The sequence below is a fragment of the Brachyistius frenatus genome, unplaced genomic scaffold (assembly GCF_029030835.1).
Source record: "Brachyistius frenatus isolate BFR_SWC_R1_liver_20210118 unplaced genomic scaffold, ASM2903083v1 Contig_6, whole genome shotgun sequence".
NCBI classification, from domain to species: Eukaryota; Metazoa; Chordata; class Actinopteri; family Embiotocidae; genus Brachyistius; species Brachyistius frenatus.
Genome location: NW_027210605.1, coordinates 6421297 through 6445099, shown reverse-complemented (window position 1 = coordinate 6445099; position 23803 = coordinate 6421297). Strand labels below are relative to the sequence as shown.

Sequence of the window (23803 nt, the reverse complement as noted above, 5' to 3'; positions counted from 1 at the left end):
CATTTTTTTTTTTTTTATTTTATACACTTTATTAATCCCCGAGGGGAAATTTCATCTCCCTACTGCATCTCTGGAGCTCAGCCACAGTGATCTTTGGGTTCTTCTTTACCTCTCTCACCAAGGCTCTTCTCCCACGATTGCTCAGTTTGGCTGGACGGCCAGGTCTAGGAAGAGTTCTGGTCGTCCCAAACTTCTTCCATTTAAGGATTATGGAGGCCACTGTGCTCTTAGGAACCTTGAGTGCTGCAGAAACTATTTTGTAACCTTGGCCAGATCTGTGCCTTGCCACAATTCTGTCTCTGAGCTCCTTGGACAGTTCCTTCGACCTCATGATTCTCATTTGCTCTGACATGCACTGTGAGCTGTAAGGTCTTATATAGACAGGTGTGTGCCTTTCCTAATCAAGTCCAATCAGTTTAATTAAACACAGCTGGACTCCAATGAAGGAGTAGAACCATCTCAAGGAGGATCAGAAGAAATGGACAGCATGTGAGTTAAATATGAGTGTCACAGCAAAGGGTCTGAATACTTATGACCATGTGATATTTCGGTTTTTCTTTTTTAATAAATTTGCACAAATTTCTACATTTCTGTTTTTTTCTGTCAACATGGGGTGCTTAGTGTACATTAATGAGAAATAAAATGAACTTTTTTGATTTTAGCAAATGGCTGCAATGAAACAAAGAGTGAAAAATGTAAAGGGGTCTGAATACTTTCCGTACCCACTGTAAATCACTGCTCAAGGTCCTACTCAGCAGCTGACGTGAAAATTGCCTTACTTTCCAGCCTGTTTTGCATTGCAGATGCACTAAAACGCTGGGCTGTGTATGGTGTTGTCGTCATCTTCAATGACACGCGTCTTTACTGCTGAGGCGGAGAGGACAGGTGATTACTGATAGAGGCCCTGCTGACAGTACAGCTGCCCTTCGTCGCTGAAAACATCTGGTGGAGGTCAGCGCTGTCTGTTCTCAGGCTGTGACGCTGGAGGTGGTGTTGGCGGCAGAGTTGGGCGCAACAGCATGCCCTTGCAACAGACACATTTACACCCATGCATGACTTTGCATGCATGTCTCTGTGTCTGTCTCAACAGCCTCTGTCAGTGCATGCTGTCCTTGGTGGAGGTGTGTGTGGTGGTAGAGTCGTCGGGCAGGGATCCCCGGCGGCCAGGTCGTGACCGGCAGTATAGCAGGTTTTGCAGCTCTCTGGACACGCTGCTGGAGAAAGCTGTGTAGATCCACGGGTTGGTGCATGAGTTCAGACTGGCCAGCAGCATCAGGATGGTGAAGGCCACTCCTGCAGAGGGGACACACATTAAAAGTGCATAAACACATTCATATTCAGAGATAAATACAGTATACAGTCTGTAAAAAATGGTCAAAAAGGATAGATCACAGAATACATCACAATGTTCTCTTCTCTCTTCAGAAACCAACATAACTATTTAGTTTGATAATGAAAAAGTCACGATGATTGGTTTTCATTTTATTTCCCTCAGGAAAAGCAACAGGATTATAAATACCCCAGAGGCCAAAAACCTTACATACTTCCTTTTCCAGTTGTTTTTTTTCCACTTCCAATAATAAGTCTTTTATATAATAAGTAAAACTTGCTTGTTTCACTGCATTCAATCGAGGACAATAGATGAGGACAAACTGATTTCAGAATACAAAGCTGATAATAATCAGCTGTGTGTGTGTGTGTGTGTTTGTGAGTGAAGCTGTAGGCCAGCGAGGACTCATTCATGTGTATGCGTACTTGTTGCTGCATGTGAGTGCACTTTGTAGATGCATGTGTCCATGTGTGTGTGTGTGTGTGTACGTGTGTGTGCATGTGCGTGTGTGCGTGCAAGCTTACACCTCTTGCTGAGTGTGTCTGCTTGTGATTTTGAATGTGTGCAAGCTGCTGGCACAGATCATTGTTGATGAAATGTTAACATCTGTCTGTGTTGCAAAATCAGCAAGGAATATAAACAGGTTATTTAACAGGTTATTTACTGGCGTGTGTCTTTAGCTTCACATCAGAGGACACACACTCGGTCCATACCACCAGCCATAGCTTGAGGCAACACTGGCCTTCTTTGCTTGCCTCGTCATTGGCTGCCAGGAAAGACATCAACAGATGCTGTTTGTGTGCCAGAATGTACAGAAGCAGGGGTTCCTGGTCATGGGTCAAAACAAACATTGGTTTTGACCTGGTATTTCACTACAACCACATGTGAGCAGGAACTAGTCCTTGGAATAATGAGTAAGGTGCTATTTAGACTCACTAAAATGGACATCAGCATTGATCAGAGGTTGTTGTAATGAACCACATCCAATCATTTAGCCTTTAGCTGCCTAGAGTGCAAAAGAGGTAAGGTTAGCACATTAAAGGCAATTAAAAGGATTAACTGAAGTATGGAGGATCAATCCATGTGGGAAAAACAACATCAGTGATTCATCTGAAATCCTTGGAACAGAAATGTTTGTGTTGTTTTTTGAGGGTGAATTGCACACACAGATGTTTGTGACTGACCTTGGTCTGGAGGGTTGGGGTCCCAGGCTGCCCACAGCTGGACGATGAAGAACGGTGACCAGCAGATAGTGTAGACCAGCACAATGACCAGAGTCATCCTCACTGTTTTGGACATGGCTTTAGTGATGCTTGGTGGTGGAGTGCCCGGAGGGGGAGGGGGAGGGGGGGTATAATCAAGGGAGCAATGGGGAGAGTTGGTGTTGGTCTCCTGGCAATCTGAGCTGTTCAGCGTTTGCTGCTGCGTTGTTGGCGATGTTGTTGTTGTTGTTGTCGCATGTTCACCACAACAACTGTTATACTGGATAGCAGATGGTACATAGTCGTAACACTCTCCCACTTGGCTGTTATTGTGAGGGTTGTTATTAGCACCCTTTAAGAGCTGTGCTCCTCTCCCATCCCTGCTCCCTCCTCCAGACGCCCGTCTCCCCCTCTCCCTGGCCCGCTCATCCTCCTTCTTAAAGGTGTGGAAGCGGAAGAGGATTTCGCCCTTCTTCAACTCAGCCATCACCATCCTCTCTGACTTCAGATAGATGTTATTGTGAATCTCGCGAAAAATTCTTATCTGCAAAATAAGAATATTTTTAAGAGTTAGCACAGCTCAATATGAAGGAAACAAGACATTCATTCACATACTGAAGGCCCCGAGGGTTAAGTTTCATGCTTGTCATAGCTGCAGACAGTCTTATTTACAAAAGACTGTATTGGCCTTCACCATCAGCCAAAATCAGTGTCAGGCATTATTAAACACCACTATTCCTTCACTCTGTATGAGAATACCATAATATTTTACTGCAGTAAAATGATTTGTAATCTTAGGTGATTCATACTTACAGCTATTTTACCATATTTGTCTTGATTGTAAGGTTTGTTTTTGCCAACTGTTCTGCCAACGGCACATATTTTACTTTTAAAGAAGCTTTAAGAGACACTTTAATTAGACAGTTTCTTTTGGTATCTTCCCAAATATGTTTTACAATACATGGGATTTAATCAGCTGATTAAATTAAAACTTTCATAATCGCATCCCTCAACAGAAGATCATTTCTCTCTCTCACAGAAAGTGTCTGATATTGAAAAAAGGTCAGGGTTTCTAAGTTTGGCTGAGATCTGGTACATTCCATTTCCTGGCAGGAGGTTCTCAGACTGGGCAGCCGTCTCAGCAGTGAATCTCAAAGTGCTGTGTTAATTAGGGGAAATAGCTGCACCCCAGAAATATCCTTCCCTAAATAGAGTAGGACTGATGGGAGGCAGGCCAGCATGCCTATCCGCCATGGGATGCTACATAATACCCGCCAAATGCCCCCTTCATGAAAACAAAACAACATTTCATTCATGCCACATGCTTCATTATTGGATATTGTTGCCTTGAGCGTGTAATCCTATAGTCAATACTCTTTGTGGGCAGTTCTGAGTGCAGCCAGTACAACCGGTATTACTTGACAGATGGTGATGATGAGGGCGGGAAGGAGGAAGACAGCCACGGTCATCCAGGTGATGTAGGCCTTCAGCCCCCACGGCTCAGCAAAATGACCCCAGCACTCAAACTCCCCTTGAGCCACTTCTGAGCGAGAGAAGATGAACACCTGACAGACGTGACAAAAGAGGGGTGGTCAGCACACACACAGACATGACATGAGGTTCCTCTCCTGTAGCCCATCAAGTTAAAAATAGACCAACATCTTGAATTGTACTGTAGACACCAGGGTATGAACGCACGCTGAGCTCTCATTTCCTATTTCACCATGTGTTTTTGTGTGTTGTGTGTTGTGTGAAACGTTTTGTTTGCCTGTGTGTTCACCCCTCCCTACCTGTGGTATGCTGAGTGCTAGTGCCAGGGCCCAGGCCACCATGACAGGGGTGTTCCAGCGGGACATCGCTCCCCCACGGTAGGCCTGCAATGGGCAGCAGATGGCATGGTGCCGGTCTACTGTCATGGCAACTATCATATAGGAGGAAGCAAACATGCCCACAATCTGCAAGTACTTGATGGACCTGCAGAGCAAGTCGGGCCCCTGAAACCTCTCAGTAATGTCCCATATTAGCTGGGGAAGAACCTGGACACAGATTAAAACAAAAAAATCAGTCATTAAAATAAAGTGGCTCCTATTGGAGTATCTTCTCTGGTGACATTCAATGTTAACAAGTATTGCTAGCATTGCCAAGGCCTGATAGAGCTTATCTATCAACACCTGTCACATACAGGTGTTGGACAAAAAAAGAACAAACCTTTTTGTTCAACCTCTGCATTTAATACCATTTTACTTGCCATGACAAATTTCTCACTTTTATGGCAGTTTATTAAAGTGTTTCTAAGAAATTTGGGCTACTCAGCAACTGAGCTAAAACCAATGAAGTTAAAGAACATTTTTCAGTGACAATGGAGGTTAAAATCTGTATTTAAAATCTAGTGTTCAATGTTACCAAGAACAGTGTATGAAAATGTATCGGTATTGCTTGGTGAATTTATTTTGATGAATCATAAACATTGGAAATCTATATGCTAGGGGGAAAAGGGAAAATGTATTTAACTTGAATTTTCCCAAAAAAGATTATTGATCACAACAGGCCTTCTGACTAAATTACATTTAACTAGCAAAAAAAAAAAAAAATCCTGAATATTCTTTACCAAACTGAGAGAGCAGTTATGTGTGATTATAATGTATTGTCCACTCCTGTTATATTTCAATACTTTATGTTACATTAATGCTTTAAGCAAACCCTTGAACTGACCTGAAAGAGGGCCACCACCAGGTCAGCCACACACAGGTTGACCATGAACACGTGCATCGGTGCATTATGCTTCCTCCTCCTCAGAAGCACCCACAACACAAAGCTGTTCCCCAGGGTGGTAAGAGCCAGCACCACCCCAAGCACTGCGATCTCAGCCCGGGCCAGGCCCAGGTCCCTCACCCTGGGCTGGGGCAGGGTGCGAGGCGTGGTGTTGGAGCCATTCTCTAGAAAGATCCCGAAGAAGTGTCCTCCGCTGTGAGACGTGTTGAATGAGTTCAGCTCCGAGACAAACGAGGAAGAGAAGTTATTTCTTCCTGTGGCACCCTGAGAGGAGAGGCCTAACCCATCCCAGTCTGTTTCCACACTGATGCTTTCCATTCCTGAAAGACAAACAGTGTTAAAGTGGGAAATGCCTTGAAATTGGTTGTTTGCTGTGTGTCTAACAATACTCTGAATAATATGATCAGCAGAAGTTAAACTAGTGCAGTGTCACAAGACTGTCTGTGCTCAGATTTTAGCACAGATTTTTTTTTTAATCTACAAACAATTTACTTGTACTGAGCAACATCAGCACCATATCTGACCCCCTTATTGAATTTCCCCTAAGTGCCCATAAATTTGTCAGCTCAGTAATTTTGAACTTTTCCTTTTTGTAACACTGGGAATCCAAACTAAAACTCCTGGGCCTTTTATTTCAAATAGATTAAGTTAATGTGGTGATTAATCACAGGGACTCTTTGTTGTGGCTTCAGTAACAGTTTCACATCGTACACAACAAATAATTCACCTTGTGCAACTCCATGAAACTTGACTGAAAGTAATGAAAGCCAGACACTGCACCAATCATGCTGCCATGTGAATATTATTATGTTATCTCAAATTTTTTTTAATAAGTCTTCAAGCCTGTCTGTTTGTCCATCTCTCAAAGCTTCCCATTCTGTCTGACGCAAGTCTAGTTGGGGTTTATTTTCTTTTTCATACTTTCTCAAGGTTGATTTGACAGCTTTGCCTTCTATCCCACCACTCTTATTCCCTCACCTCTGCTCTCATAATCGCTCTCATCCCATGCTTTACCCCATACATTCCTGTTTTCTCTTGTTTTTGTTCCCCTCTATCCAGCTTTCTCTCATGCATCCAGATGATCTTTTCTCTCCCCTCCTACCCCAGTCACACTCTCTCTCAATCTCAATAAGACTTTTTGTGTTTATTTTTCTTTGCTTATAAATAAATGGCTAAAAAGAACAGGGAGCTGAAAGAAACAGAGTCATGGGATGCTGAGGGCAGCCTTTGTCAAGTAAACTGCACGTACAATAAAGTCTGTGAAGAAAGATGGAAGAGGATGAAAGAAGACTGATAAATGCTGCTGGGAGAAAAGGGGAAAAAAAAAAACCTGCCCAGGAAAGGTAAAAGAATAGATTTGTGGAGGGGGATGATAAGATAAGGAAAAAGGGGTGGGCAAATACAGCTCTGTAGAGAGCTATGTGCCATTAGTGTGTGTTGACTGACACCTTAGCAAATTATCATTGTCACTAATGTGCAAGGAGTGGTTAGATACAGTATACAAGTGTTGCACTGAATGGGTGCTTGGACATTTTTCCTTGTCTAAAAATAGGTGGAAAACCATAACGATGATAACGAGCGATTGGCTTACGAGACATTACAAAGTTGTTGTCACTATTACACTGAGACCTGATGACCAATTTGTTAGTAATAGCCTCGTCACTGCTGGGTGTGTGAGATAACACAGCTGAACTTACTGTCAAACTTTACATGCTGGTTTTTCCAGAGGAATGTATTCAGATGAGCGCATGACAGGCCAGGCCAGCTGGACGTCTCTGCCCAGCATGAAGGTAGATCTACGGGTGAAAGGAAATAATCTAGGCGGAACCGTTTCTGACAATCTCTCTTCTGGTTTGAGTGAATCCCTGCTGCCACACCAGGCAACCATAATCTGCCATACATGGCTAAACCATATATAACTTTTCTCACTAAACGCTAAAGCTGCACTGTTTGGTGAGGTTTTTGCTCTGTAATTACTCTTGGATATTTGGTCCAGTCCAAAGGTCCTTTGTATATTCATTCCTATTATCTGTTTATTGTTTTACTTTAATAAGGGGTTTAGAAAACAAGGACTTTTTTTTTCCCATCAAGGAACCTCCTGGCCTCTCTTTGTCAGGCTCTGAGGAGCCTTGTGCCCCCCTCTGCAATTACAGCATAATTCTTGGGAGGGTTTTTTGTGCTGCTGTGGTCCTTAATACTCTACATAATCTCAAAATGTATATTTGCCGAACGATGTGAAATCCCTATTTTTAAGTATGCCTCTGTGCAGATAAGGAGTAATGACATATAGGCAGCTGCTGCAGTGTACCTATGTGGCCTGAGAACAGAGTGTTATAGTAATGCTCAATTAATATCCCCAAACTGCATTCTGTAACATGAACGAGAAGAACTAATAATTGGTAAGAAGGACCCACAGTAATGGTGTCAAGACTTATCTTTTCTTCTTCACAATGGATAGCTCTGCCCAAATGCAAGTGTTGTTCTAAGAATTTCTGATTTATCCCCTGGTGGAAATTTACAAAGTACATTTATTAAAGTACTGTGCTTCAGTACAATTTTGAGGTATTTTACTTGAGTATTTCAATTTGATGCTACTTTATACTTCCAATCATCTACATTTCAGAGGGAAATAATGTACTTTCTACTCCACTATGTGACAGCTTACTTTTAAGATGAAGATTTGACACAATAGATGATTTAACAAACTTTTAAGTGATTTTGAGAGATTCTTCCATCTAAAATTCTCAGGTTTCCTTTCATTAAATGTCCAAATGATTCAATATCTCACCAAAAATCGAACATTAGAGAAAAACTCCAAGAGCTGAAAAAAAATTTGTGGATCAGAACTTTTTTCTTCTTCTTTCCTGTCCCAGTAATCATCTGACGTTCCCTCAGATTTATCTGCTGTCACTGCAAATAAAACTGCATATAAAGTAGTTCTAGGTCCACCTCCAGCAGCTACAACAGTACCATGCTGTTTAGACACTGATGCTTCCCTATTAATAAACTAGTGACTTTAATACTTTAATGTCATTTCGCTGCAAATACTAAACTTTTACTGTAGTAGGATTTTTCATGCAGGACTTCACATTGTTGTATTGGTACTTTCACTTAAGTAAAGGATCAGAATACTTCTTTCACCACTTCCCCTGTTTTCCTCTACTCCTGAAGAGAGTAGTGTATTTTCTCCAAATATGTTCAAGTCTCATTTGCATTGCTTGCGCATCCAAGAGATCAAGATGAATTATTGTCAAATTGCTGAATGGCTCAACAACAGGAGACCCATGCATATCTCAAAACTTCTGGCAGTAGCACATCTTATCCTAAGAGGGAATTCCTTAAACTGAAGCTACACAGAGAAGGTAAATAATGTCTGAAGAACTGTGCTGGATGCCGTTTTAATGTATTCCATGTACATCACATCATTCCCATCTGTCTGTCTGTATTAATGTAAAGCACAAATTATTCCATTTCTCTGTGCTGGATGGACTGTAGACACTGCTCTTGGTAGTTACTCTGCTTCCTCTTTTTGCTTTGAGGCTTTCACCCTGATTAATGGTTGCGTCAACCCATCCCCTGCCTTCCTCTCCAGAGGCAAACCAGTGTGCAACCATACATTTTCATATCCGCTCCATCCTATACTGACTTCCCACACGAGGGGCTCAGGCTCCCAGTGCCTCGGGGATGACAGAAACAAGTAGTTAAAGAGCACAAAAAAACTTTATAGATATCATCAACTCACATCTTTCAACATCTCAGTCAGCTTTTCTTGCTGCTCACACATGTTTGGTCATTCCCTTTGACAAACTATGTCATGTTCCTGCTATGCCAAGATCCAAACACTGATGTCTTAGAGCATCCTAAAGTATGTTAAGTACCAAGGATATGACAAAACAATCATTAAGATGTCAAAAGAGTTGTCATTTTCAAAGTAAAACAAGTTTAGTTTGATATAAGTATATATGATATGATATTGCCTTTGAATTCAAAAGGTTGTGGAGGTTTCAGTTGACTAAAACAATTTTATATTGAAATGTTGGTCAACTGCATTTGTAAGTCTTTGAATAAAATGAAACAAGAACAATGGATTCCAGGAATCAGAGAAAATACATTCAAATCAAAAAAGCACAGTTTGGTTAGCCACAATGTAAAGTATAAAGTAATTTGTAATGCACATTTTAACAGGTGGGTATTCATTGGGTGCAATAGATCCAACACATCCCTGCCTGTCTAGTTTGTGCTTGTCAGTCCCCTGATTTGATCCTTTGACCAGGTTTGACACATCCTGATTAATGAGGACCTCTCTGTCGCGTCCCCCCCCGCCCACACACACACACACACACACACACACACACACACACACACACACACACACACACACACACACACACACACACACACACACACACACACACACACACACACACACACACACACACACACACACACACACACACACCCCTGCCCACAATCTGCTCCTCTGCCTGCTTCCTATTTTTTCCTCTCACCTGTTTGGCTATTTCAAAAAAAAAATATTTTCACAGTCATCCCCCACTCAGTTCTTTCCCCTCTTTCCTAACTCATTCACCACCACCCTGTCATCAAGGATCAAAACTGCAGAGGAAACTTTTGATATGTTCATTTTTCAGGTGGATTTTAACTAACATAATCATTAATTGACTTTGGCAACAGGAAACAGGATTAATGTGGTCCAGCCCAATCTGCATGTAAATTGACTGAAAGTAAACATGAAACAAGCATTAGATCCCACCGTGTGATAAGCTTGAGTATTCTATCCTACGAGACTTTATCTCCATAATGATCAATGGATTCTCACTCAATAAAAACCTGGATGAATCACGAGATGCCACAAACTCGGGTGTGCAGCATTTCATCTGCATGACGAAGCATATAATGAACACGTATTGTTCCTTCAAGCTCCACATATCAGTAAATCAGATCCCACATAAATGAAATGTATGAAAGCATAAATTCACCTTCCGGATATGGAGGTTCAGTGGCAGATGGATAATCTGTAAATATTTATGCATTTCGATGTGTGGGGCACCAGCTGTACTCATTAAAAATCAGATTCACAGCTCTTTATCTATGATTTATTCCTGTCTTTCTGCAGGTTCTGGTCCCCCCCCCGCAAACTGCAGCCTATGTGGGCCCATGTGTGTCTTTCCCAAACAACCCATTAAAAGTTCATTGAGTGGGTCCACACCTCATTGCACGCAGTGATACAGTCAGTGCTTGCCCACATTGCAGCTGTGTTTTGCCATGGTGTCACTTGAGTTTTGTATTCAAGAGCACTGCAGTGACTTTATTTCCATAAAACTCCGGCCAGTGGACAAAACTCACGGGGTCTGGTATTGAAGAAGGTGCAAGTCCCCTTATCATCACTGACAAATCCTGTTCATAAGACCACTGACTGTTTTTCTTGTTATGTATCATTAACTAGCTCACTGCCAACAAACATGTGCCCTGTACAAAACAGGACTTTATTTCACACCATAGAGCTGATATGAAGTTCAGAGTATTCCCCCTGAAGAATAGAAATTGGGCTGCAGTCCTACCACATCCGCTAAAGCAGGCCTGGAGGTTTGTAGTTGAAATGGTCACATCCACACCACATGATGAAATGACCACAATGAAATGATTCCCTGTTAGAGACTAAACTGACTATGAAAAACCAGTGCTGATGATGGTGATGATTTTTCCTGAAGGGGCCACGATCAAGGAAATGTTTTTGTGCATGAGATTGTGTTTAGACAGAAAAGAAGGAAAGTTCATGGAAAAACCTTTTCGAGCACTTTGTTTGATACAAATAGCTTCCTGCATGCTCTCAATCACAAAACAGTGATTTGTTGATTCAATTGACAAGCCACAGAAGATTTCTTTGATTGTTTAATGGATGTTGTACGTTTGGACACGGACAAATTGCAGTGGTGTCGAGATACAAGATTTCCCCCAAAAAATCCTGTCATTATTACATTATAACAATGATTTGTTCTGTTTTATAAATATTCTCAAAGTTGGGTAATAAATTAAGGAAATTTGGAGATACAGACCAAGCATGTTCATACCGAGCATGCACATCCAGCAAAATCTCCCGTTTGTAATTGAAGACCTATAATTTTCCTTTGAAAATATGGACAGGACACACACACGTACAAAGAAAAAAACACACACACATAAAGGAAGAGCACCCCAAGGTGAGTGTACAGTGTCTGTCACCTCCTACCTTGTTGTCAGTGCATGGTAAGCTTTCTCAAGCGTGTCCTTTTCTCCTGGTGTGCTTTGTCTGTGAGATTGGGGGACAAAGCATGAAGAGCCGTCACCATTAAGGTCCATTAACGTTAAATGCAAGAGCAGATCACATTAACAGCCTGACAGGTCCTTTGAGCTTTTTTAATCCATGGAAAATCTTAGGCCACCACATGCATTTTCAATTAGGTTCTGCCATGAAATGTTTTCAATCAAGCACAAGGACCTGAAATATTGTGTTAACTTAAATGACGTGTTGAAACTAGGATGGAAAATACATACCCGAAGTATCATTACTTTATCAAAAGCTTTCTGTTTATGATTCTGAAAATTAATTCAATCGATGGTGACATTCTATCATCTGAAAATAAAAAATTGTGTCTGAAGATAATAAATGTAAATCTTTAGAAATTTTGTGGAATATTTTTTTTTACATAGAATGCATAATCAACAGCACAGTTTACTTTAGTCAGTTACTTTAGTTACTGTAGGGGTTTGGCCTCAGTTTCGGTGCACTTTCCAAAACAGGTGTTTCATAGAAAAATTGTTTTGTTTTCCTTTAGTTCAAAATTATTATCAATTAAATTACATAAATTTGATTTTCTTTAACTTTTAGACACACACAAATTTTGGACACTGTAACGTTTACAGTATAAATGTAAAATTAATGGGATTACTGATGATGATCATGATGACAACATCACTATGGATATAAATTAATTGTAAAAATAAATAAATTCGAGAAAACTAAGGATGAGTCATAAACCGCTGTGCACTAAGCTTGAGTGACATACTTGTGTCTCGTGCATACTGTCGACATGCACAGTGATGACCTAGATTGGTCGGTAAACACATTTGTGCAAATACTGTGAACAAATTTAAGTTCCAGCAGACCACCAGGCTGCAAAGTATTTATAGTCAATAAAAGGGAAAGGGAAATTATTAGTGAATTATGATTACAAGTATTTGCAAAAATATTAATCATTATTATATAATAAAAATGTGTATTAGTCATCCAATCAATACAGGCTAAATAATAGTTACTTACTCTTATGATAACAGGAGCAGTTTTATTCCAGGCAATATTTTATTAAGAATAATTCCGTTCTCTAAATCCATGTCCTTCCATTCAATGAAATATCAGCTCCTGGATGAATCAGGCAGGACAGGAAAAAAAAAAATCAATGTGTCTTCATCAAAGCCAAGTAACTTTTTTTTGGTCAGTTCTGCAAGTTCTTGATTTGTCTTCTGATAATACTGTCCTTGCTGTGGTGTAGTTAACAAATGTTTATCAGAGTAATCCATTCATATCCATGAGTGTCTTGGGTCCTTGTGCGTCACGCTATGCCTTTGCAATGTGCTGTGCCTCCAACACCAGCAGCAGAAATGAATTTGAGCTCCGTCTGCTCTTACCTCCTCCTCCCTTCACAGCTTTCCCCTCCTCCTGGGTCAACTAGCCTGTCCTCTAGTAGAGGGTGGAGCCTGCCGCCAGGGGTGGAGGAAGGATGTTACACATACCTATGAAGTGTGTGTGTGTGTGTGTGTGTGTGTGTGTGTGTGTGTGTGTGTGTGTGTGTGTGTGTGTGTGTGTGTGTGTGTGTGTGTGTGTGTGTGTGTGTGTGTGTGTGTGTGTGTGTGTGTGTTGGTGCGTGCGTGCGTGCGTGCGTGCGTGTGTGTGAGAGAGAGAGAGAAACAGACAGTGAGACGAGTTCTGCGGGTATACACCTGCACATGTTATATACAAGTGTGTACACATGCTGGATATGCAATCTACTTTAAAGTTAATGTATGCATATATGTGTGTGTGTGTGTGTGTGTGTGTGTGTGTGTGTGTGTGTGTGTGTGTGTGTGTGTGTGTGTGTGTGTGTGTGTGTGTGTGAGAGAGAGCAACCAAGGGAAAGACAGCACAGCACCTCCCCTCCTTGCAATGATTTATGCCTTCTGTAAGTCATTGATACACACCGCTTGTGTTTTTATTCAAAGCTCTCCCCTGTTTTGCACCCTTTTGCCTTGTCTTTTGTTGCTGGAGGACAAGGGCCGCAGCAGCACTTTTTACCTAACCAGGAATGCCAATTGGCTGAGTCAGCCGGACTAACAGCAGGTCACGCCTTTGGTGTACACAGCAGGCTGGGGCAAAAAAAAGAAAGAAAAAGAAATGCTGTCTTCTTAATGTCAAAGCTTTCTCTCTCTCACACACACACACACACACACACACACACACACACACACACACACACACACACACACACACACACACACACACACACGTACTCACGTGCGATGGAAAGGAAAAAACCTTGGCATGCATGCAAACAGTCACAGGTGCACACAATGAGAGAATTCATAAATTCATGCACACATGCAGATTTTGAACACACACACAGACAGAAATCTGACATAACCGGCAAACAGTGGCGATGTACCCAGATTTATTTTGACAACTTAATTGTAGCCTCCTGTACTTATTCCCAAAAAGCTGAAGCGAACAAGGAAAACTGTAGTTCGTTGACATTTTGCAAGTATTATATCATTCACATTGACCAGCCCCCATTGGCACACAGAAGAGCTCCACACAGATAGACACAGTGATATACCCCTGGGGTCACTCTCTGTCTGTCCAGCCTAAAGCCATTGATCCTTGGCCAAAAGGGAGTAGATTGTCCCATGATGTCAGTAAACCTGACCTTTTTCCCCTCGTAGAGACGCCAGGTTCACCTAAGACGTCTCTCTCAGTCAAACCATTTTGTTCTGGTGCGACTATAAGCTCCCTGAGAATCCCTCTAATATGATTATCCCGGCTCCCCTGGTCTTAGAGGACGTTTTGTTACAAAGCAGTAAAGCAGCCAAATCAATTCGCAATCTACTTTGCTCGTTTAACAGCCATACTTGACATCTGACTAGCAAGAGAAGACGGAGGAAGATTGTCAGTGCAACAAAGAGAAAAGGTATTTAGCTAGACAAACAAAATCACCTTGGATGGGTGACAGGAGATAATTAATGGTTTGCTCAGATTGTTGAGGTCATGTCAACAAGCCCTTGTAGAGAAAAACACATCAACCCATGTTATGTTGCCATAATTTATCATCAGGTAAAATGTCTTTTGTGCATCACGTTCAGTCACAGAGCAGCACTTGAGTTTAAGAGGAATGTGGAGACTTTTAAATATCTCAATCTTTGACAACCTTTTCCTCTGAGATTTCTAGCTGGACATTCTCCCACGTTGTAGCTTATTTCCAGGTCTTATTATTGTGCCAGAAATAAAAACGACAGCTGTTTTCCTCTGAGAGTGTCTTTTCTGCAAAGACCTTTCAATGACTTTTCTCTGGGACCCTTTTGTTTGAACCGAGGTGTTGACAAATTCAAAAAAATCTTGCGGTGAGGTTGTATGAATCAGCCTTGTGGTCAATTAGGGGCCCTCTTCGGTCTGGGGGGGAATTAAGAGGGAGACAGTCCTGGAGTATTCTGAACAGAATCCAAAACCAGACACTCAATCAAGTTCACTTTTCAGGCCAAGGTGTTTGGCTTCATCTCCAACTCTGTCAGAGACCACAAACATGGCTACCGTCAACCAAAACAGAGAGAGATGAGGCTTAACTGATTGTTCGCTGAGATGGATGAAAAAATGCAACAGAGCTGTTTGTCTTCCTGCAAGACAACCTGAATATGCCTTTGGTTGAGACATGCACGCAAAATAACACCTGGTCTGACAAAGTTGGCAATGAAGAGCGAACATCTGAAAGAATCATTTACTGTCAGATGAACCATGAATAACAGACGGACGAAAAATGCGGGATCCATCTTTATAGTAAGAAGGAAAAATACACTGTGGGAGATTAATTTGCTAATAAAGTGCAGTTTTAAAGGTCCAGTTACCTTCACTGTGCTCAAAGGTCTTTTCAATGAGATGCTACAAGCATCACTTCTGCAGACCTGTCCCTGACCTGTAAAATTACTCAGTCCACATTTGTTTCGAACAAGTAGTAAATGCTCCAATACAGGGCTGAAAAAGGTAACTGTATCTGGATCACAATAAAATAGTTTTTTGTCACTTACCTGGCAATTCAGTAGCCGTATAAATAGCTTTGGTTGGCTTTTCTGCCTGTAGCCCAATACAATGGGAGTGAAAAAACACTGTGTGGTGTTAACAGGAAAAATTACATTAAAAAAAAATCAATGGAAACATCTCTTTCTAGGGGCAGTTTTCCTTCTACTCAGTCCAAACCACAGAACATGACCATTTATTTAGAGTAAAGTAGTTCTACTGAACACAGTACTGTGATACTTTGCTGTTTAATTTTGTAAACCAAAATGTAATCCCCTACTACATTTTCTATGCATATTGTTTTTAGCTCGTAAATATTCTAGTTCATAAACATACACTATAACTTGATATATTGGTTAGATTGAAAACTTTTTGCTGTAAAATGGAGAAATTAATAGTTTGGGAAGTATTAAAATATCATATATTTTGAACGGTACTTGAACTTCACGTGTTTTATTTGAGTTCTAATTGGGTAGCCAGGTGTCAAGTTTTTATAAGCAACCAATCAGAGATGAGGATGGCTCTATTAACGGATTCCGGGTTGTTCGAGGGGGCGGGACTTAAATACAGCGCCAGGAGCAGATTGTTGAAGGAAAGTCGGGATGAGGAAGAAAGGAAAAACCTTTTATATACAGTCTATGGAAAAAAAAAAAAAAATCCAGAGAGATACTTCGTGCTTGTTTTAGGTACGGTTACATTTACAAGTTACTGTTCATTAGGTTAAGAGCTGAGGGTTTTATATCTATGTATAACTGTGTTGTGGCGTTGTTTCAGCGAATGTTTACTAGCTGTAACCCCGGTGGCTCGCAGCAATCACCCGCGCTAATTTAGAGGAGAGTCACACTTTGCAGGAATCTCTGAGTGAGTATGGACGCCATCTGAGAACTTTTACGACATGGACATTTACAGTTAGAGGATAGAGAATTTATTAGTGTTCGTGAATTCCCGGCTAGTGTGCTTTAGGTGCTGCTGTTACACACGAGGGTGACCAGATTCACCCAGTTGTGGGGGCAAAGAGTAGGCCTATGTCTGCGTGGGGTTGTGTGGGACACTTTTATTAATGCTAAGAGGTAGTCTAAAATTTGTATGTCTGTCCACTTTTACACTAAAACGCATAATAGAGTATTCAGGTCACAGGTTGTGTCTTTAGCATGTAAAGGACTAATTAAATATGTTTTATTCAAATGCAACTTTCTGAACTCCCTCTGCGGTGCTGGCTTGCTACTTGGTATGCTGCACTTTGCACAGTGTGGTACACATGGGTTATTTCCTCTACCGTCTCCTTGTCTGTCTGGCAATCATTTTAGGGTTTCAGCGGCAATGTATATGTTGTAGCTGCATGTCAACATTTTAGAAAAGAGTCTTGTCTTGCAGTGTTGACTTGAGAAAACTAGAGCCAATCAAAATGTGGGACATCATCTTCTTACGTGGGACACGAGATCAGGGATAACAATGTTGTGCAGTCCCTTATAAAGTGGACCACTTGGTCACCCTACGACACGCTGTTGCAGATTGTAGAGGTGGTCACTTTTTCCACCTGCACGTGCCCATCCCTGTTTGTCGTTCCCTCTATTTCCAGCAATCACCCTTTTCCTCCTGTTTCCTTTCTTCTCCGCTGATTGTTTTTGTCTGTCATGTGTTCTATGTTTTGGTCTGCGTCTGCAGGGTTAAGCGGTTAGGACAGTCCTAAACAACAACAAAAACAATCTGGATTGATTGGGTGGTCTACAACATTTTTAATGCGTGATAATTCAAAACTGTGGGAAGCAGAAATCTGCCATCCCAAACATCTCAAGACACTTCATATCCTTAGCTTTATACCAGAAGTGACAACTATGTCTTTTATAATTGAGGTGAACTTGCCCTTTTATGTGTCAGGCCAGGACTGGAAGTGCTGGGGGAGCACTGGGGAGCAGCAGTTACGGAGAAATGTCCTTAAATCGATTTTACACGTGAAATTACGTGTACTATTTACTGCATAATGTGAAGGTATTAGCATGAAATCTGAAAAAAGTATCCACTTGTGTTTTTAAAAATTATTATTTTACCTTAAAAAAATAAAAAATCCATCTTTTAATTTACATTTTATAAAACTTGATTTCAACATTGTCATTGAATATATATTTCCATCTCCTTTTAGAGTAAAAGTACAGGTGGCCAGATTTAACTATCAGTTGATCCGTTTTTATGAGCTCAGTAAATATTTTCCAAGTTACTAAACTCCACTCTATGTGGGAACCATAACTATGAGATCAATGTGGATAAGAATATGTATTAATGGAGCACTTAGGCAGGACATGAAGCTGCTGTTGGGATCGGGCTTGTGGTCTTTCAGGTACAAAATGATCTCTGTACACAAATGTCTTGCTTATATAAGTGCAAACATTATTAATATGGTTTACTTCAAGTTCATTTGAACAGATAGTCCTTGACATTATCTGTTCATGAAATGAAGCATCGAGCGAGGAGCGGTGAATTCATTTGTCATATCATGTCGCATGCTCTGCATATGGTCACAGTATGAAAGCCATAACCACTTGTCATTGAGGAGTACAGCTATTATCTCTGTGTGCTTTGTCATTCTAATAGCTGTCGACGACATAGATGAATACGCTGAATGGCAGAACTGCGATTTTTGCTGCAAAGCTGGATATTAAGGACAGCTTGGGAAGACAGATCTGAGCCATTAGCCTCCGCATACAAATATTAAGCACACAGGGAGGTCATGAAGTTGATAGCAAAGAAGTTACACCAAGTTGTTGGATCAATTTCTCTACTTATCCCTATTACAAATAAGTCAGTGAAGTAGAAGACATAAATAAAGGCACACCTGTAAACTTTTAGCACCACTTTTTATATTGCATTTTCTCCTACACACTACAGTAATATTTTGTAATAATTGAAACTCAATGTGTGTTTAAAATTGAAATATAAGAACCAGGTTTACAAGCTATGATATAATGTGTGGTTGTCTTTTTACTCCTAAGATATGCAGCGAGAACCAGTGTGGTTAGCACCATCTTTCCAATTCTGTGGCCACTAGGTTCTCAGTATTTACAAAAACACTTACAGCTCTCATTTCATCTAAAAAGGACAACTGCGCTTCTTTGTTCTGCATAGCTTTGTTTTCTTCCGCTGTACTTCTATTTAAACACCAGTGGAAATCGGAAAGTATCATAATATCTGATTCCTGCTATATTACACTACAAATTTTGGCCTTATTATAAAGTGAAGAAGGAAACTGTGAGGAAACACAGAGAGGAATAATATGCAGGCCACAATTGTGCATGTGGAATGTCAGCTCCAAGCCATCAGGGCGTTTGAGCAGATTTATGAATATTCTGCGGGTTGCCATTCTTGAGTGCTGCAATCAACCAGTCAACTTAAAAGTGCAGAGAGGCTGTCATTGCTAAGTGGAAACTTTCCTGTCACGAGAAAACCGTCATGAAATATTATGGCACAGAATGATAATAGCAGACCTTCAGAGGAAAGCTTTGATGCAGGCTATATATTTTCTTAATGAGCCAATATAGCAGCCTAAGGTATTAACACTACATAATCAATTCACAGTCACTGAAAGAAAACTAAATTGAAACTAAATATCCTGTCAGGATTTATGAAAGCAACAACAGGGACGTTCCTGGATTTACAGTATGTGTGCAGCATCAATATTTACAGTGTGCCTACAGGGGTCCTGAGAACTGGCCTCTTCTGCAGAAGGGTGGATCTGTATTTTCTGCAGGGTTACTCTGTCAAGAATTCCAAACAGTTTTTTTTTTCTCATCCGTTTCTTCTCCTCTTTGTGTGCGCTCACTTTATTGGTCTGTTTTTTCTCCTGCTCGATCTGTCAAGAGTCTTCTTATTGATAGATGGCAATGATGGATTGTGTGTGTGCACAGCAAACACACAAAAGGCTTAGATAAGGGAAGGATAAACAACCAAGCCAGCATATTGACATTAAAGGCGTGACAACAGAAAAAAAAACAGGTGGAGAAGAGGAAAAAAAAGACAAGAGAGGGAAGGAAAATAAACTCAGTGAAAGCCAGGGCAGTTAAACAATTGAGGGAACAATGCTTTCATGGCTTTTACGCAGCATTTAGTTGCTTTCCAAATGTCTCATTTTGATCCACTAATGAGTGCCGTGCTCAAGATTGTGCCATCTAAACAGTCAATCAGAGGAAGCTGCAACAAAAACAAAGTTTAAAAGTTCTCGGCCTGGGATTATTTTCCTCCTCTCTCCCCTCTCCTCTGCACACACCATCAATCCTCCCTAACCCTGCATCTACTTTGTGGCAAACAAGATGGTTGGAACAGGAAAAACTGGATAGACTGTAATTCAAAAAAGTAAAAGATGGATTGAAGACAGTGGAGGGGTAGATATCTGCATCCTGGAGAAAGAAAAACAGGACACCATGTCGAGAGAGAATTAGAGGGATTAAATGGAAAGAGGGCAGGGTAAATTAGGGGAGAGGGGGAAACTATCTGTCAGTGTTTGGTGAAGAAAAAGGAGGAAATGGGAACACCAGTGACATCACAATGGAATAAAGAGCGTGGTTCAGGAGTATTGTGCCTGTGGAGCCTTGAACGTGATCGTCCAGAAAAAACAGGCTGTAAGCACAACGTGATGCTTGTGGGAGGCTGCATGTCTGTGTGTACACAGAGCGTGTACATGAGTGAGTGGCGCACATTTCCATACAGATGGAAGTTTGTTTAGACAAGCGTGAGTGTAAGAAGTCAGTATGCAGATGGAGATGCAGATGTGGTGAATAGCACTCTGTGCGCTTTGGGGGGTGCTTGGATAAACTGGCAGTGTCAGGGAGCTTTGGCCCTCCACATTTCTTCCAATTTCTCAATGTCAGCCAACACTCCTTACTGGATCTGGACTCACGGCCAGCACTGCGTGTGTGCGTGTGTGCGTGTGTGTGTGTGCATGTGTGCGTGTGTGCGTGTGTGTGTGTGTGTGTGTGTGTGTGTGTGCGTGTGTGTGTGTGTGTGTGTGTGTGCAGCAGAGGATACAGTAACCATGACCACGTATTGGCATTATCGACGCATATACACAACAATGAGTCAAGGTGGATGAAGGTGGGCCTGAAGCCATAAAAGCTCTTTGTAGGCTACACTGCATCAGTTGGCTTCTTGGTTAGTTGGTGGTAATTTATACTGAAATGATGAAGGGCTTAAGGTGGTTTCTTTGTCATTATTACTATGTTAACGCATTAAAGCGGGATCAAAATAGAATATTGGGTCCAATACAGGTGTAAGTTTTGTAACTTCTAACTATTTTCTTACTTGTATTGAACTGAATGTGTAACATCTTATTTGTGTTTCACAGCACTGAGAAAAAGGCAAATTCGGATGATATCTGTCCGCCCACGACTTCAGTCCAAACTGTATATATATATAAAAATTAAATTTCAAATAGTTTTTTGCTTGAAATGCCCATTCCTAATTAGGCCTAAAAGACCAATATGTTTAAGGGCGTGCCTGATTTGATTGACATGCATATAGGTGGGTGGGCATAGTGTCCTCGGATTCCCACTCACATCCGCCGCTTGCTCCTCCCCATCTTGTCCGAATATGCTCATTTAGGGCTCCAAAGAAATCCCCCCAAAAAGAAGATGGTGATGACCAAAATGCCAGACTCAGGGCAGCTCACAAACCAGTAGGTGAAATGCCAGTGGGTAGCCATCTGCTTTAGATTGCACTACCTTAGCAACTATAAAATGGATTGCCGTGAAATTAGACATTCTTAGTTGCTAAAGGATGAATCCTATTAACTTTGGTGTTCCTCTCACTTTTCCTGTAGCACCAACATTTTCAAGATTGTCCTAATGTTTTGAGATTAAATAATCTCAAAATTGATTTAATTGATCAAATGGATTTCTGGCTATTTCTTAAGCGTCCACCAAGAAGTTGATATTTTTGATTGTTTGTGAATGGTCTTGACATGTATTGGATGGATTGTGATGAAATTTGGATAAGACGCTGGTGAGCCAGTGGAATAGAATTAAATGATCCCTTAATTTCTCATCTAGTTCCATTATCAGATAACATTTGTATCTGTTCGATACTTTTATTGATCACCAAATATCTGTAAAATTGAAGACATTGAACATTTAGCCTCAGCCCTGCTAAGTACAGCTTCACAGTGCCGCCCTGTTTAGATTTCTGCAGGGAGTTTTGTGTATATGTTTGCATGTATGTTATGTAAACACTGTTTTATTACAGTATAAACTCAAACCAAACCATTACCTAATCACGAGGTTGTGCAGGGACCCTGTGTGCACATCTAGTTGTAAGAGCTCACATGGTGCGTATTTCTAAATAAATTTGCCTTTGATCAAATTACCACAAAAACACAGCAAACCCTAGGGCCAGGTGCTATTCCAGCAAAGGAGTAATAGTTGGTTTCATGAGCTCTAGGCGAAATATAATTACACTGCCATGTGTAGTAGACTGTGTGCTAGCTTGATACTTGGAGGCGAAAGGGAGGGTATATACACAATGCACAGAGAGTGGGAGGAGTAGGAGGTAAACGGGAGCCATTAACTCAATTTTGCTCGGAGGCCGCCGATAGCAGGCTACTGTGGACATGTGTACCTGCACGTCTTGATGCTGTACAGACTTTGTAATGACCAAGAACAATAGAGCATGGAGAGAAAAATGGCAGTGACGGAGTAGAAACAACCGCATGAGCTGCAGCGATTTATCTAGACAGATCTCCTTTCATCAGCCCTGTTGTACTGAGAAAGAAATACTCAGTGAGACACAAATTGCACAGATGGATGGAGAGTTGCAGCTGCAATGACAATGTAGGTGTATTCATTTTTACTTTAATAAATATGTAGGACGAGTCAGACAAAGAGAAAGCCCAAGGAGAAAAGCAAACCTTCCATTCAAGCCTTGTGGTGGATGGAAGCAACGTAAACACTACAGTGGAAAAGTACATCCAGGTTTGAAATCCACTTTAAATGTTTCAACTAATGAGGACTGACGGTGGAAGATGGATCGTGGCCCAAATGTGAACAAATACAAACGATAATTTTACCTTGAAGATAGGTGTTGTGCGTTCTATCAAAATTAGCATTTGTTTGTTTCATATCAACAATCCGGTGTTCCCTGTGGAAAAAGGCCCTGTTCAAATCTGAGGCGTGAATTTGTGCGTGTCAGTATTTAGGTTAGGTTAGGTAGTTACTTTATTAATCCCCGAGGGGAAATTTTTTCGCTACAGCAGCATACAGAAGCAATAAGATAATAATAGAACAATAGAAAAGCAATAAAATAGCAGTAAAATAGCAGTACAAATATAAAATATAAAATGCACAGTATATACAGTACAGTATATATCTATATATATTATATACAAACAACCAAGAAACACAGACAACTGTGTTATTGTTATGTGATGGATTTTGCCAGAGGTGAGTTATTGTACAGTCTAATTGCGGTCGGCAGGAATGATCTCCTGTATCTGTCCTTGTGACAGCGGAGCTGGAGGAATCTTTTGGAGAAAGTGCTCCGCTGTCCCTGCAGCAGGTGGTGGAGAGGGTGGTCAGGATTATCCAATATGGATAATAGTTTGTTCAGCGTCCTCCTCTCCACCACCTTTTCCAGACTATCCAGATTGTAGCCAATGATGGAGCCGGCCTTCTTAACCAGTTTGTTAAGTCTGTTGGTGTCGCCGGCTCCAATGCTGCTCCCCCAGCAGACCACAGAGAAGTACAGTTCACTGGCCACAACAGACTGGTAGAACATCTCCAACATCTTGCTGCACACATTGAAGGATCGAAGTTTCCTCAAGAAAAAGAGTCGACTCATCCCCTTTTTGTAGACAGCGTTGATGTTGGTCTGTTGTCGATGGAGACACCCAGGTACTTGCACTCCTCAACCATGTCCACCTCCTCTCCCAGAACTCTCAGTGGTTGTGGAGCCGTCGTCTTCCTCCTGAAGTCGACCACCATCTCTCTGGTCTTGGCCACGTTCAGGAGCAGGTGATTTCTTCCCGCCCACTCCACAAAGTCCTCCACTACTGCCCTGTACTCATCCTCCCGTCCATCCCTTATACACCCGACCACTGCAGAGTCATCAGAGAACTTCTGCAGATGGCAGGACTCTGAGTTGTACTGGAAGTCAGTTGTGTATAAGGTGAACAGGAAGGGGGACAGAACAGTTCCCTGAGGCGCTCCA

At 41.3% G+C, this 23803-nt stretch overlaps 1 protein-coding gene across 1 annotated transcript; it reads right to left on the bottom strand.

The window, feature by feature from the left end:
* Window positions 1-292: 292 nt before the first annotated feature.
* Window positions 293-12972, bottom strand: LOC138615321 (vasopressin V2 receptor-like). Its single transcript, XM_069688856.1, has 8 exons — window positions 12623-12972; window positions 11552-11611; window positions 7002-7100; window positions 5245-5624; window positions 4323-4568; window positions 3951-4097; window positions 2515-3076; window positions 293-1293 (listed from the first exon to the last, which is right to left on the bottom strand). Exons 4-8 carry the CDS (start codon window positions 5620-5622, stop codon window positions 1097-1099), a joined length of 1530 nt encoding a protein of 509 aa, XP_069544957.1. The 5' UTR covers window positions 5623-5624; window positions 7002-7100; window positions 11552-11611; window positions 12623-12972; the 3' UTR covers window positions 293-1096.
* Window positions 12973-23803: the final 10831 nt, after the last annotated feature.